The 16,050-nt window shown below is 36.9% G+C and overlaps 1 protein-coding gene across 8 annotated transcripts in view; it reads right to left on the bottom strand.

The window, feature by feature from the left end:
* The window catches only part of snapc4 (small nuclear RNA activating complex, polypeptide 4), an 83,465-nt gene that overhangs the window by 54,263 nt on the left and 13,152 nt on the right, over positions 1-16,050 (bottom strand). For 6 of the 8 annotated variants that reach the window (XM_069919675.1, XM_069919668.1, XM_069919703.1 and 3 more), the window contains exons 5-7: positions 12,650-12,728; positions 11,231-11,312; positions 1,994-2,098 (exon numbers count right to left, since the gene is read on the bottom strand). In XM_069919675.1, the coding sequence (XP_069775776.1) occupies positions 1,994-2,098; positions 11,231-11,312; positions 12,650-12,728 (266 nt within the window). Of the gene's footprint in view, positions 1-1,955; positions 2,099-11,230; positions 11,313-12,649; positions 12,729-16,050 lie in introns of those variants that run through there. The other 2 variants (XM_069919713.1, XM_069919720.1) reach the window with 2 other exon arrangements.

A 16,050-nucleotide genomic window follows, 5' to 3' on the forward strand; every position in this document is an offset into this window, starting at 1 on the left:
TATATAATATCTATGTTGTATTAGATCCTGATATATTTTTATTAGGGAATATGCAATCATTAATTGACTTAGGATTAAATGATTATCAGATTTCTTTTATCTATTTAGCCTTAGCGGTGGCCAAGAAATGTATAGCACTTACTTGGAAAGATAGAAATATATTAACTTTGGATAGGTGGTGTTTAGAGATGAAATCCTGTTTAATTATGGAAAAGATATCTTTCTCAATTCAAGATGTCTTTTTATAAGCTGAAGTGGACTCCATTTGTTAAGTTTGACTTAAATATGTTTTTAAGTGTGATATTTTAGATTTGATGATTTTTTTTTCATTATTATTTCTCTTGTTGGTGAGTATATATATATATATATATATATATATAAAATTTTATTAATTTTACTAACTCTTCACTCTTTATTTTGGGGGGGAAGGGTTTTTTAGTGGCCGTATATGTGGGGGGGGGGGGGTTAGCCTGATTTAAATTAGGTCATTAATGTTGTGTTGTGATTATTGGGGGGGGGGGGGGTTAGTTGGATTTAAGTTAGGTTACTAATGTTGTATTGTAATTTTATTATTTTATTTTTTATCTTTTCTTTAAATGTAATTTTTCTCTTTATTCTTGTGATAAAATCTTTAAATAAAGTTTTCAAAAAAAATCTCAACTATTAAGTGAGTATATATAGTAATCATTTTATAAAAATTCTTCTAACCCATCATTTCTCAGCATTTTTCTTGCACCCTCCCACCCATATCCACCTATGACTTCTTGCCTGCACGCCTGTGCTCCATACCCCTGCCCCCCACCATTTTATTCTGACACCTGCCTGATTTTTAAAAAAATCATACTTTGTTGAAGGGCTCAGACCCCAAATGTTGGTCATGTATCTTTATCTTTGCTAGGTAGAGAAAGCTGTGTGACTTACTGAGTTACTCCAGCATTTTTATGCCAACCACAATAGAAAATGTTATATTTAAGATTTTGATTCATTTATCATCATCAAGTTTTCAAGCCAATTCACCAACTCAAATAAAATGTTGCTGAGATCTAAGTCACCTCCATTTGCACCAAATTGCTTCATATTCCTCGCCATCTTCGTACACCATACTAAAAAAAAACCTCATCCTAGAACCTAGGGTTTTTTGAGAAATGTTCTAGCACCTTCTCACTGGAAGTATATCCAATTTTAGGCACAAAAGGCAAACTTGTCCTCATAAGTGAAAATAAAGACAAGTCTGTCTTACTCTTTGTAATATTCTCTACTGAGGATTTTGTGTGTGGCTAAGAATAGGACACAAAGTTGCAGCAATTGAAATAGAAACAATCACCTTAATTTTTAATTTAAAGATACAGCATGGTAACAGGTCCTTCCAGCCCAGGAGCTTGCAATGGCCAATTACACTCATGTGACTAATCAACCTACCAACCCCATACATCTTTGGAACGTGGGAGGTAACCAGAGCACTTTGCAGGAAACCCACAAAATCACGGGAAGAACACTATTTGAAAAACAAGGGCTTCCCTCAGGACTCTTGGATAAAATTGCACACACACAGCCCAACAATGAAAGTATGCTGCTATAGCCAAATATCAAGTTTCTTGTTTTCAGCAAGAATTTCAACTCTGCAAATGGTGACAATCCAAAGACTAAGTTTGAAATTAAAAGCTAAAAACAAGGAAAATACAGGAAATTAATTAACAGAAGAAAATGCATCTAACAACTTAACTACACCTTCTTCATTAGCTGCAATAAGCAGGAGGTCTGCCAACAGCTAAAGAGATTAAACATTTGTGCACACCCATAAAGAACATGCTACTTTTGCTTGCAAACACCACATATAATGGCAGTGGATCAGAGAAACTTTCTTATGCAAGTGCAATTTTCTATTAAAATGGCAAATAAAGACAATCACAATGCCAATCAACTGACGTGAAGATGACTAATGCTCAGTTAGATACTCTTCTAAAAATGCCTGCTGGCAGGAAGGTTATCTCACTTGATCGCTTCCATTTCTCGCTCAATTTCACCAATCTGCTTCCTGAAGAAATTTTTATCCTTTTCATTGCGAGACATTTCCAGCTTCTTATTGAGGAACTCAAGCCTAAAGATGCAAGAGAAAATTCAAGAATCCTTAGTTTTGTATCGTGACTGGTGCCATTAATTACCATGAAGCAACAAAGGCACCAAATCCAGAATGCAATGCTCCAAGGTGAGAAGAAAAATAAAGCAATGTTTCAAGAGTTGACTGATCAGTAATCTGCTGGAAAGGATTGGAATTCAGGGCCAAAACACCAATGATGCATCTTACAATGGAATCTTCATTTTTGCTACATGCAGTTTGGGTACAATTTTGCGAAGATGAAACACATTTCCATTCACTGGCACTTATGGAGGAAAAGAGCCATTTTAACAGGACAAAAAGGATAAAAATTGAAACAAAGAAAAATGATAGGCTTGAAATGATCAGCTAGTTAGCAAACTTGGAGGGTGCCAAGAATACTATGACCAGAGATTTCAATCCTTCCCATTTATATACAGTTCACTACCATGCAGACCACATCACTTAAAATTCAGAAAAAGCCTTGGACTATAAAGTAGGGAAAATCCAAGAACTTTCGGAGCCATGACAGAAAAAAAAATTGCAGGTCATCATATGGTTCAAGTAAATGTCAAAGAAACCAGTCAGAGACTAGACTCTCTAAAGTAAACAAACACAAGTCTTTACAACTGAGTTAATGAGGTTCTTTAAAGTGGGATTACCAGTCATTCTTTTTTTTTTAATATTTATTTTATTTTTCACACTGTGAACCATATCAACCAAAATATATACAAACGTTTCTCATTAAATATACACAGTGGCATTTTCTCCCTTTTTTCCTCCCTACCTCCCCTCCCCCCTCCAAAACCAATAAATATTCAACATATACAATAAAATAAAACCATAAAACAATGTCATCAAACAATGAAAAATAAACAAGAAAAATGTGTCATCTACTTTTACACACTAGATCAAGTCGTTTTGTCTTCTTATCATTTTAGGGGGTGGAGGACCGAGGCAAGCCCTCTCTGTTATGTTCCAAATTTGTTCAAATAATGTGACTTTATTTTTTAAAATTATGTTATTTTTTCCAATGGAATACATTTATTCATTTCCATGTACCATTGCTGTATTCTCAGGCTCTCTTCCATTTTCCAAGTTGACATTATACATTTTTTTTGCTAGTGCTAATGCTATCATAATAAATCTTTTTTGCGCTTTATCCAATTTGAGGCTTAATTCCTTACTACTTATGTAACTTAGAAGAAAGATCTCTGGATTTTTTGGTATGTTATTTTTTGTGATTTTATTTAATATCTGATTTAGATCTTCCCAAAACAGTTTCACTTTCTCAAATGACCAAATTGCATGTACTGTTGTTACCATTTCTTTCTTACAGTGAAAACATCTATCTGACAATGTTGGATCCCATTCTTTTAACTTTTGGGGCGTGATATATAACCTGTGCAACCAATTATACTGTATCATGTGTAACTTTCTGTTTATTATATTCTTCATAGTTCCAGATCATAACTTTTCCCGTTTCATTTTTTATCTTAATGTTTAAATCCTTTTCCCATTTTTGTTTGAGTTTATAGCTTACTTCATAATTTTTCTTATCTTGCAGCTTAATGTACATGTTGGTTATCAATCTTTTTAATTATCATTGTGTCTGTAATCACATATTCAAAGCTGCTTCCTTCTGGTAATCTCAGTCTGTTTCCCAATTTATCCTTTAAATAAGCTTGCAGTTGATGATATGCAAACATTGTACCATGAGTTATTCCATATTTGTACTTCAACTGTTCAAATGTTAATAAATTATTTCCCAAAAAACAATTTTCTATTCTTTTGATTCCTTTTCTATCCCATTCTCTAAAGGAAAGGTTATCTATTGTAAAAGGGATTCGCGAATTTTGCGTCAATAGTAATTTTGGTATTTGGTAATTCGTTTTTTTCCTTTCTAAGTGGATCATCTTCCATGTATTAAGTAAATGATGCACTACTGGTGAGCTTTTATATTGCACCAGCTTTTCATCCCACTTATAAATTATATGTTCCGGTATCTTCTCCCCTATTTTATCTAGTTCTATCTTAGTCCAGTCTAGTTTTTCCCCTTGTCTGGTAAAAATCTGATAAATACCTTAAATGTGTGGTTCTATAATAATTTTCAAAGTTTGGTGACTCCAAACCACCTTGGTTATACTTCTCTGTTAATTTATCTAACGCAACCCTCGGTTTCCCCCCTTTCCACAAGAATTTCCTTATTATTCTTTTTAAATTCATTAAAGAATTTCTCTGTTAAGGAAATTGGTAACGATTGAAATAAATATTGTATACTTGGGAAAACATTCATTTTAATGCAATTTACCCTCCCTATCAATGTTAGTGGTAATTCTTTCCAATATTCTAAGTCTTTCTGCAATTTCTTTATCAGTGGCTGATAATTTAGTTTGTATAGGTGGCTTAAGTTATTATCTAACCTGATACCTAGGTATTGGATTGCTTGTGCTTGCCATTTAAATGGTGATTCTTTTTAAAATTCTGTATAATCCGGTACCCCGATATTTATCCATACTCCTTCAATTTCTTATGTAATTCTTTTATTGATATTTCAGGTTCTGTTAGGTATACGATGATATCATCTACAAAAACTGATTTTATACTCCTTCTCCTTTATTTTTATCCCTTTTATTTTACTTTCTGTTCTTATCAGTTCTCCCAATGGTTCTATTGCTAAAACGAACAGTGAGGGAGATAGTGGGCATCCCTGCCGAGTTGACCTACTTAATTTAAATTGGTTCGATACATATCCATTTACTGTTACCTTCGCCAGTGGTCCATTATATAATCCTTTAATCCAATTAATATATTTTTCTGGTAGATTGAACCTCTGTAATACTTTGAATAAATAATTCCATTCTACTCTGTCAAAGGCTGTTTCTGCGTCTAAAGCAACAGCCACTGTTGGCTTATTTCCTTCAACTGCATGAATTAGATTAATAAGTTTAGAGACATTATCCGCTGTTCGTCTTTTCTTAATAAATCCAGTTTGATCTTGTTTTACTATTTTTGGTACACAATTGGCCAATCTGTGTGCTAATAATTTCGCTATTATCTTATAATCTGAATTAAGTAGAGATATTGGTCTATATGATGCTGGTGTTAGTGGATCCTTCCAAGTCTTTGATATTACTGTAATTATTGCTGTCTTACATGAATCTGGTAAGTTTTTTGTTTCTTCTATCTGGCTCATTACTTCCAGGAGAGGAGGAATTAATAACTCTTTAAACGTTTTATAGAATTCTATTGGGAATCCATCCTCTCCTGGTGTTTTATTGTCCAGCAGCTTTTTTAATATATCCTGTACTTCCTCTATTTCAAATGGTTTTATCAGTTTGTTTAGATCCTCTTCTTGCAATTTCGGCAGTTCAATTTTAGCTAAAAAACTCTTCTATTTTATCATCTTTTCCCTCGTTCTCAGTTTGGTATAATTGTTCATAAAATTCCTTAAAGTTCTCATTAATCTCTATTGGGTTATATGGAATTTGTTTGTCCTTCTTCCTTGATGCCAATACAATTCTTTTAGCTTGTTCTGTTTTAAGTTGCAGGCTAATATTTTGTGTTTTTTTCTCCCAGTTCATAATACTTTTGCTTTGTTTTCATTGTATGTTTGTAATGTTTCATATTTTATTTTTTTGTCCGCCAATTCTCTACTTTTCGTTATATCATCCCTTTTTACTAGTTCCTTTTCTGTACTTACTATCTCCCTTTCCAACTGCTCTACTTCCCAATTGTAGTCCTTTTTCATCTTAGTTACATAACTTATTGCCGGTAGAGGACCCATGATTCGGAGCCGAACAGGAGTGTGGGTATGACAACGGCTCTGTATACGCTAATCTTTGTGAGGTTTTTCAGTTGGTTGTTTTTCCAGACTCTTTTGTGTAGTCTTCCAAAGGCGATATTTGCCTTGGCGAGTCTGTTGTCTATCTCATTGTCGATCCTTGCATCTGATGAAATGGTGCAGCCGAGATAGGTAAACTGGTTGACCGTTTTGAGTTTTGTGTGCCCGATGGAGATGTGGGGGGGCTGGTAGTCATGGTGGGGAGCTGGCTGATGGAGGACCTCAGTTTTCTTCAGGCTGACTTCCAGGCCAAACATTTTGGCAGTTTCCGCAAACAGGACGTCAAGCGCTGAAGAGCTGGCTCTGAATGGGCAACTAAAGCGGCATCGTCTGCAAAGAGTAGTTCACGGACAAGTTTCTCTTGTGTCTTGGTGTGAGCTTGCAGGCGCCTCAGATTGAAGAGACTGCCATCCGTGCGGCACCGGATGTAAACAGCGTCTTCATTGTTGAGGTCTTTCATGGCTTGGTTCAGCATCATGCTGAAGAAGATTGAAAAGAGGGTTGGTGCGAGAACACAGCCTTGCTTCACGCCATTGTTAATGGAGAAGGGTTCAGAGAGCTCATTGCTGTATCTGACCCGACCTTGTTGGTTTTCGTGCAGTTGGATAATCATGTTGAGGAACTTTGGGGGGCATCCGATGCGCTCTAGCCTTTGGAAGACTACACAAGAGTCTGGAAAAACAACCAACTGAAAAACCTCACAAAGATTAGCGTATACAGAGCCGTTGTCATACCCACACTCCTGTTCGGCTCCGAATCATGGGTCCTCTACCGGCATCACCTACGGCTCCTAGAACGCTTCCACCAGCGTTGTCTCCGCTCCATCCTCAAAATTAATTGGAGCGACTTCATCCCTAACATCGAAGTACTCGAGATGGCAGAGGCCGACAGCATCGAGTCCACGCTGCTGAAGATCCAGCTCCGCTGGGTGGGTCACGTCTCCAGAATGGGGGACCATCGCCTTCCCAAGATCGTGTCATATGGCGAGCTCTCCACTGGCCACCGTGACAGAGGTGCACCAAAGAAGAGGTACAAGGACTGCTTAAAGAAATCTCTTGGTGCCTGCCACATTGACCACCGCCAGTGGGCTGATATCGCCTCAAACCGTGCATCTTGGCACCTCACAGTTCGGCGGGCAGCAACCTCCTTTGAAGAAGACAGTAGATCCCACCTCACTGACAAAAGACAAAAGAGGATAAACCCAACACCCAACCCCAACCAACCAATTTTCCCCTGCAACCACTGCAACTGTGTCTGCCTGTCCCGCATCAGACTTGTCAGCCACAATCGAGCCTGCAGCTGACGTGGACTTTTACCCCCTCCATAAATCTTCGTCCGCGAAGCCAAGCCAAAGAAAAGACATAACTTATTATCTGCCCTCTATTGAAGGCTTTCATTGCGTCCCATAATCTAAATTTGTCTTGCACTGATTCCGTATTTATTTCAAAATATGTTTTAATTTGGCATTCAATAAACTCTCTAAATTCCTGCCTTTTAAGTAGCATGGAGTCCAGTTCTATTGCTAATAACAGGGGTGAATGATCAGATAGCAATCTAGCTTTATATTCCGATTTCTGAACTCTCCCTTGAATATGGGCCAACAACAAAAACATACCAATCCTTGAGTATGTTTTATGCCTACTTGAATAATGAGTATTCCTTCTCTCTTGGGTGCTGCCTCCTCCATATATCCATAAGTTTCATTTCCTGCATTGATTTAACCATAAATTTGGCCACTTTATTCTTTTTGCTTGTATTTTGTCCAGTTTTATCCAACATTGGGTCCAAATTAAGGTTAAAATCCCCTCCTATCAATATATTTCCTTGTGTATCTACTATCTTCAAAAAAATATCTTGCATAAATTTTTGATCCTCCTCAATAGGTGCATATATATTGAGCAAATTCCAAAATTCTGAATATATCTGACACTTTATCATACATACCTCCCTGCTGGATCTATTATTTCCTCCTCTATTTTGATTGGTACATTTTTATTAATAAATATGGCTACACCTCTAGCTTTTGAATTATATGATGCTGCCACTACGTGTCCTACCCGGTCTCTCTTTAATTTGTTATGTTCCACTTTAGTTAGATGCGTTGCCTGCACAAATGCTATATCTATTTTTTCTTTTTTCAGTAAATTTAATTGCCTCTTCCTTTTAATTTGATTATGTATTCCATTAATGTTTATAGTCATATAGTTCAACATGGGCATCTCATATTCTGTTTAGACCTCACTTCCGCTTCCTCACCACCACCTTCCCCCTTTTCATCTCTCAGTTTTCCCTTTTTGAACTCAATGTATGACAAAACTTTTAAAACATAAAATACTTCAACAACTCCCACATCCAAAATTCCCTTAACCCCAAATATTCCCCCCTCTTTGAATTGCCCCTTATCCCTTGCCAGGCAACCACAACTCCCCTTTCCATTTGGATTGCCAACCTGCTCGCAAGCATCAACTGATTTCACAGTGTCGGTCATTCTCTCCCCACAAAAAAACTTTAAAAAAAACACATAACAAAGTTCTCCCTTTTTTCCCTTACTTCCTTCCTTCCCCTTCTCTTTCCCTTCTTTAGATCTTTACATATACATTTTTTTACATCTTTATATATATTTTATTGCCGTTCTTCATTCTTATTACATCTCTTCTTCTCTCCTTCTATCTTGCAAGCGTTCTGCAAATTCTTGTGCTTCCTCCAGAACTGAGAAGTCTGTTTTGCTCCCCAGGGATAAATATTTTAAGCACAGCTGGATGTCTTAACAGAATTTATAACCTTTTTTCCCATAGGATCGATTTTGCTGAATTAAACTCCTTCCTCTGAGTTCAAAACTTGTCTGGCTAAAAAAAAATTTTTTGACCCTCGTATTCCAATGGTTTATTGTCTTCTCTAATTTTATTCCTTGCCCGCTCCAGTATATTTTCTCTTGCCTATATCTCAAAAATTTTACTAAAATGGATCTTGGTTTTTGATGTCTCTGTGGTTTCGGAGCTAGTGTTCTGTGTGCCCTTTCTATTTCCATTCCTTCCTGTCGTTCCCAGGACCTTCGGGATCCATTCTTTTATAAATTCCTTCATATGTGTGTCTTCTTCATCTTCCTTTAGGCCAACTATTTTTATGTTGTTTCGCCTACTATAATTTTCCAACATATCAATTTTCTGAGATAACAACTCTTGTATCTCTAATTTTTTTTTAAATCACTTTCTTCCAATTTTCCTCTTAAGTTGTTTACTTCCATTTCTACAGCCGTTTCTCGTTCTTCCACATTTTCTACTCTTTTCCCTATTTCTGTCATGACTAGCTCTAATCTTTGCATTTTATCTTCTGTTCTTTCCATTTTTTTTTTAATTGGACTAAATTCTAATGACAACCATTCTTTTAATGCTCTCATTTGTTCTTGAAAAAAAGCTTTATCTATATTCTGTCCATCTGTTTTACCTTCTATCTCTCTGTGAAGATCTTGGTCTTCTTCCTCTTCTGTGTCTGTACCTGTGTTTGTGTCTTCTTCTCTTCTTTGTCTCTGTGTCTCTTCTGATTTTTCTGATGAGTAGCTTGTCTCACTTTGTCGGGTCTCTTCTTGCTTGGCCTCTTGCTGTTGCTCCTCTTCTCCTGAGCTGCTCATCTGTCGAGCCTCCTGCTGCTCCTCCTCTTGCCGTTCACCCCGTCGACTTTCTTTCTCACCTGGTACTTCACTCCCTCTCCTGCTGCTTTCCTCATCTTTCAGCTGAGAGCTCTGGTGTCGGGCATCCCTCAGCTGGTCACCCGCTCCTTGGCTGAGCCCCCCTCCCACCGGTGTTTTCCTTTACCTTAGATTGCACACTGCGCACTTTGGCTTAGAGAGCCATTTTTGCAGTCCACCGGTCGGGGGGGGATGTTGCAACTCTGCAGGGCCAACCTGGAGATCGGGCGCTCTTCTCCACCATGGCTCCCTGTTCCTTTGTGCAGGTAAGGCCTTCTACTTTCTTTTCCGGTGCCTTATCTTTTTTTCCTGTTTTTTTACTTTTTCCTTCTTAGGTGCCTATTTCTTTCTGTTCTCTGCAACATTATCTTTTATTTCTTATATTTTGTATTTATTGAACTTTGTCTTTTCTTAACTTTTTTTCTTCTTTTCTGGAGGACTGGTTTTACCCTACCGGCCACTACTCCATCACGTGACTCCCCGATTACCAGTAATTCTTAAGAGTCTCTTTGAAATTGCACCCAATGCTATTGTTAATACTCAACATGGAGAATATCAACAAAAATTAGCATTTATAATAAAACAAAGCATTTTACAACAGTTTAATCCACAATACTTAAGGGAAAGCCACTTAAGGATAGGCAGCAAATTTTAGATGCATTATAAAAATAAAGTGAGAAAGAATGAAAGAAAAAAAGTCTTAAAGTGCAGCTGGACGAAGACAGGATTGTCACTAGTTTTCTCTTTGGCTTGGCTTCGCGGACGAAGATTTATGGAGGGGGTAAAAAGTCCACGTCAGCTGCAGGCTCGTTTGTGGCTGACCAGTCCGATGCGGGACAGGCAGACACGATTGCAGCGGTTGCAAGGGAAAATTGGTTGGTTGGGGTTGGGTGTTGGGTTTTTCCTCCTTTGCCTTTTGTCAGTGAGGTGGGCTCTGCGGTCTTCTTCAAAGGAGGCTGCTGCCCGCCAAACTGTGAGGCGCCAAGATGCACGGTTTGAGGCGTTATCAGCCCACTGGCGGTGGTCAATGTGGCAGGCACCAAGAGATTTCTTTAGGCAGTCCTTGTACCTTTTCTTTGGTGCACCTCTGTCACGGTGGCCAGTGGAGAGCTCGCCATATAATACGATCTTGGGAAGGCGATGGTCCTCCATTCTGGAGACGTGACCCATCCAGCGCAGCTGGATCTTCAGCAGCGTGGACTCGATGCTGTCGACCTCTGCCATCTCGAGTACCTCACTAGTGGAATAATGAAAATTGGGCTTGCACAAAGGTTCTCAGGATTACTGGTATATGTAGTGCGAGTGGGGTGTTTTGAGAGGGCCAAGAAGAGATTAGAAAACAAGAAACAATATTTAAAAACTAGATGACATTCTAGAAACCAATGAAATTCAGGGATGGTGTGGGCTGGCCAGGACAGATCTCTCAAAGCCCAAAGGGAGAATGAATTCAACTGGTCAGTAAAGGAAAGAGTTTAAATTAGGCATAGAGATATTTATATAACTTCATAAATCTCCATGGCCACAGACAGGTAAAACAAGAAAGGATTTCATATTTCACCCATGATTTAACTAATAGATTAGGGCTGAGACATATTAAAAAAAATACCTTAAGAGTTTGGGCTGCAGTAGCCGCTGGGTCGAATCATTTGCAACTGAGACTTTTAGCTTGTCCTTTTCTCTCTGCTTCCCTGTGAAGACAAATGTCAGAATCTTTTGTAACTTGTCCTTCAAACCACAGATATGCCTGGAACTCCAGTGATGCCCATTTTCAATAGTTATTGAGATGCATCAGGTAATGACTAAACTAGACATCCCACCCAATGCCAATTCTTGCCAAACAGGTGCTAACCCTTGGCCCAGCACAAGCCATTGTACATGAAACATTAAGGTACAGAATGCAAGGCAAGAGCTAAATGAAATCCCAATAAACCTAATTAAACAAAACCCTATTAGCACTCACTCTGATAAACAAATTCTGGACTTGTCAGCAACACTACAACACAAGGAAAAAAATGAAAGGCATTTAACACCATTTGTCAGTTTTATTGTACAGATATGCACCACGCAACATCAGTTCAGGCAACATCTGACCGTACATATTTCCGTGGTCCCATAATTATTCAATTACCGTAGGCAAGTCCGCAGCAATTTAGAAAAAATGATCGCTAGCTATAGGAAATTATATCCACTATACCTAAACTCATCTGACTGCCCCACTTTCTCTCCACAGCCCTGTATCAGTCCCCACACTGATCCCACTCCCTTGCACTCTCCCCACAGCCCCGTGTCAGTCCCAATTAATCCCACTGCCCCACGCTCTTCCCCACAGCCCCGTGTCAGTCCCAATTAATCCCACTGCCCTGTGCTCTCCCCACAGCCCCATGTCAGTCCCCACATTGATCCCTAGTTACAAATAAAAAGTTTACAGGTACACTACAGTATCCCATATAGATTTGCTAAGTATATAATATGGTATTTGCACGTAATGTATCATGGATGTTAAGCGGTGCATACCTGTATATCAAAAACTGTAATTTCACAAACATGAGATGCAGATATTAATATACGCTATTAGATGTATGAAGGGAACAAGTGAACTATCAAGGCAGTAAATGTAACTTCCTATACCAGAAGCTGCCTAATTTAGTGAAAACTCCAGTTAAAACTGGCACATGATACAAGAATGTGGTGAGAACTATTGTCACTACAGAGTACACTGCAGCTCAGGAAAGAAAAAGTAACAAAACTTTGCCTGAAAAATACACCACCAGATGATTGTATATAATATTTTTAAACAAAGAATATTCCAAGACACTTCAAAAGGAGCAATAAAGAGTCAAAACATTATGAATATAAATTCAATGGAGCACAAGAACAAAATACCACTGAAGGAAACAGAATTTCAAGAGGAGAGGATCTGAAAGAAAGTTCCATAACCTTGACAGATGAGGTTACTGGCATCAATGGTGGAATAATGAAAAATGACAGAGAAAAAGCTGGTATTTGAGAAGTTACCAATACTCACAGCTTGGTACGAGAAATTCCTCAAAGGATTTAATTCCTTGTGTCGCCTTCTCCTTTGTGTCTTCGTTTGCTGGAGGACCCTATTCACAAATACATAAACATAAGGCATCAGGAAAGCTTTTAATTGTACATTTAAAGGTGGGCAACTGTCACAACTGGAGCTGATAAACTTTAATGCTTTTTAAAAAAATATATTTTATTTTTGATTTTCAGACTCAAACAAATCTGAACAAATAGAATCTCTTTCAACAATGGTATATAACATAGCGGAAAAGAGGTGTAAACAAGATACAAGATGGCCACGTTGAACTCTATGACGATAGACATTAATGGAATACATAACCGAATTAAAAGGAAGAGGCTATTAAATTTACTGAAAAAATAGATATAGCATTTGTGCAGAAAACGCATCTAACTGAACTGGAACATAAATTAAAGAGTGACTGGGTAGGACACGTAGCGGCAGCATCATATAATTCAAAATCTAGAGGTGTAGCCATATTAATGAATAAAAATGTACCAATCAAAATAGAGGAGGAAATAATAGATTCAGCAGGGAGGTATGTAATGATAAAGTATCAGATTTACTCAGAATTTTGGAATTTGGTCAATATATATGCACCTAATGAGGAGGATCAAAAGTTTATGCAGGATATTTTTTTGAAGATTGTAGATACACAAGGAAATATATTGATAGGAGGGGATTTTAACCTTAATTTGGACCCAATGTTGGGTAAAACTGGACAAAAGACAAGCAAAAAGAATAAAGTGGCCAAATTTATGGTTAAATCAATGCAGGAAATGAAACTTATGGATATATGGAGGAGGAAGCACCCAAGAGAGAAGGAATACTCATTATTCAAGTAGGCATAAAACATACTCAAGGATTGATATGTTTTTGTTGTCAGCCCATATTCAAGGGAGAGTTAGGAAAACTGAGTATAAAGCTAGATTGCTATCTGATGTTATTAACAATAGAACTGGAGGACATCTCACCAAGAACATATAGATGGAGGTTAAACTCCATGCTACTTAAAAGGCAGGAATTTAGAGAGTTTATTGAACGCCAAATTAAAACATATTTTGAAATAAATACGGAATCAGTGCAAGACAAATTTATGTTATGGGACGCAATGAAAGCCTTCATTGGAAGGCAGATAATAAGTTATGTAACTAAGATGAAAAAGGACTACAATTAGGAAATAGAGCAGTTGGAAAGGGAGGTACAAGTACAGAAAAGGAACTATTAAAAAGAGATGATATAACGAAGAGAGAATTGGCAGACAAAAAAATAAAATACGAAACATTACAAACGTACAAGATGGAGAAGAACATAATGAAAACAAAGCAAAAGTATTATGAACTTGGAGAAAAAAAACACATAAAATATTAGCCTGAAACTTAAAGCAGAACAAGCTAAAAGGACTGTATTGGCATCAAGGAAAAAGGACAAACAAATTACATATACCCCAATAGAGACTAATGAGAACTTTAAGGAATTTTTTGAACAATTATACCAAACTGAGAACGAGGGAAAATATAATAAAATAGAAGAGTTTTTTAGCTAAAATTGAACTGCTGAAATTGCAAGAAGAGGAACAAAACAAACTGATATAACCATTTGAAATTGAGGAAGTACAGGATATATTTAAAAAAAGCTGCTGAACAATAAAACACCAGGAAGTAATGAGCCAGATAGAAGAAACACAAAACTTGCCAGATTCATGTAAGACAGCAATAATTACAGTAATATCAAAGACTTGGAAGGATCCACTAACACCAGCATCATATAGACCAATATCTCTACTTAATTCAGATTATAAGATAATAGCGAAATTATTAGCACACAGATTGGCCAATTGTGTACCAAAAATAGTAAAACAAGATCAAACTGGATTTATTAAGAAAAGACGAACAGCGGATAATGTCTCTAAACTTATTAATCTAATTCATGCAGTTCAAGGAAATAAGAAGCCAACAGTGGCTGTTGCTTTAGACGCAGAAAAAGCCTTTGACAGAGTAGAATGGAATTATTTATTCAAAGTATTACAGAGGTTCAATCTACCAGAAAAATATATTAATTGGATTAAAGGATTATATAATGGACCACTGGCGAAGGTAACAGTAAATGGATATGTATCGAACCAATTTAAATTAAGTAAGTCAACTAGGCAGGGATGTCCACTATCTCCCTCACTGTTCGTTTTAGCAATAGAGCCATTGGGAGAACTGATAAGAACAGAAAGTAAAATAAAAGGGATAAAAATAAAGGAGAAGGAGTATAAAATCAGTTTATTTGTAGATGACATCATCGTATACCTAACAGAACCTGAAATATCAATAAAAGAATTACATAAGAAATTGAAGGAGTATGGATAAATATCGGGGTACCGGATTATACAGAATTTTAAAAAGAATCACCATTTAAATGGCAAGCACAAGCAATCCAATACCTAGGTATCAGGTTAGATAATAACTTAAGCCACCTATACAAACTAAATTATCAGCCACTGATAAAGAAATTGCAGGAAGACTTAGAACATTGGAAAGAATTACCACTAACATTGATAGGGAGGGTAAATTGCATTAAAATGAATGTTTTCCCAAGTATACAATATTTATTTCAATCGTTACCAATTCCCTTAATAGAGAAATTCTTTAATGAATTTAAAAAGAATAATAAGGAAATTCTTGTGGAAAGGGGGGAAACCGAGGGTTGCGTTAGATAAATTAACAGAGAAGTATAACCAAGGTGGTTTGGAGTCACCAAACTTTGAAAATTATTTTACAACCACACATTTAAGGTATTTATCAGATTTTTACCAGACAAGGGAAAAACTAGACTGGACTAAGATAGAACTAGATAAAATAGGGGAGAAGATACCGGAACATATAATTTATAAGTGGGATGAAAAGCTGGTGCAATATAAAAGCTCACCAGTAGTGCATTATTTACTTAATACATGGAAGAAGATCCACTTAGAAAGGAAAAAAAACGAATTACCAAATACCAAAATTACTATTGACGCAAAATCCGCGAATCCCTTTTACAATAGATAACCTTTCCTTTAGAGAATGGGAGAGAAAAGGAATCAAAAGAATATAAAATTGTTTTTTGGGAAATAATTTATTAACATTTGAACAGTTGAAGTACAAATATGGAATAACTCATGGTACAATGTTTGCATATCATCAACTGCAAGCTTATTTAAAGGATAAATTGGGAAACAGACTGAGATTACCAGAAGGAAGCAGCTTTGAATATGTGATTACAGACACAATGATAATTAAAAAGATTGATAACCAACATGTACATTAAGCTGCAAGATAAGGAAAATGATGAAATAAGTTAAAATCCTCTCCAATCAAAACATTCTCATACCCCTGTTACTTTCAAAATAT

The sequence above is a fragment of the Narcine bancroftii genome, chromosome 1 (assembly GCF_036971445.1).
Source record: "Narcine bancroftii isolate sNarBan1 chromosome 1, sNarBan1.hap1, whole genome shotgun sequence".
Lineage (NCBI taxonomy): Eukaryota > Metazoa > Chordata > Chondrichthyes > Torpediniformes > Narcinidae > Narcine > Narcine bancroftii.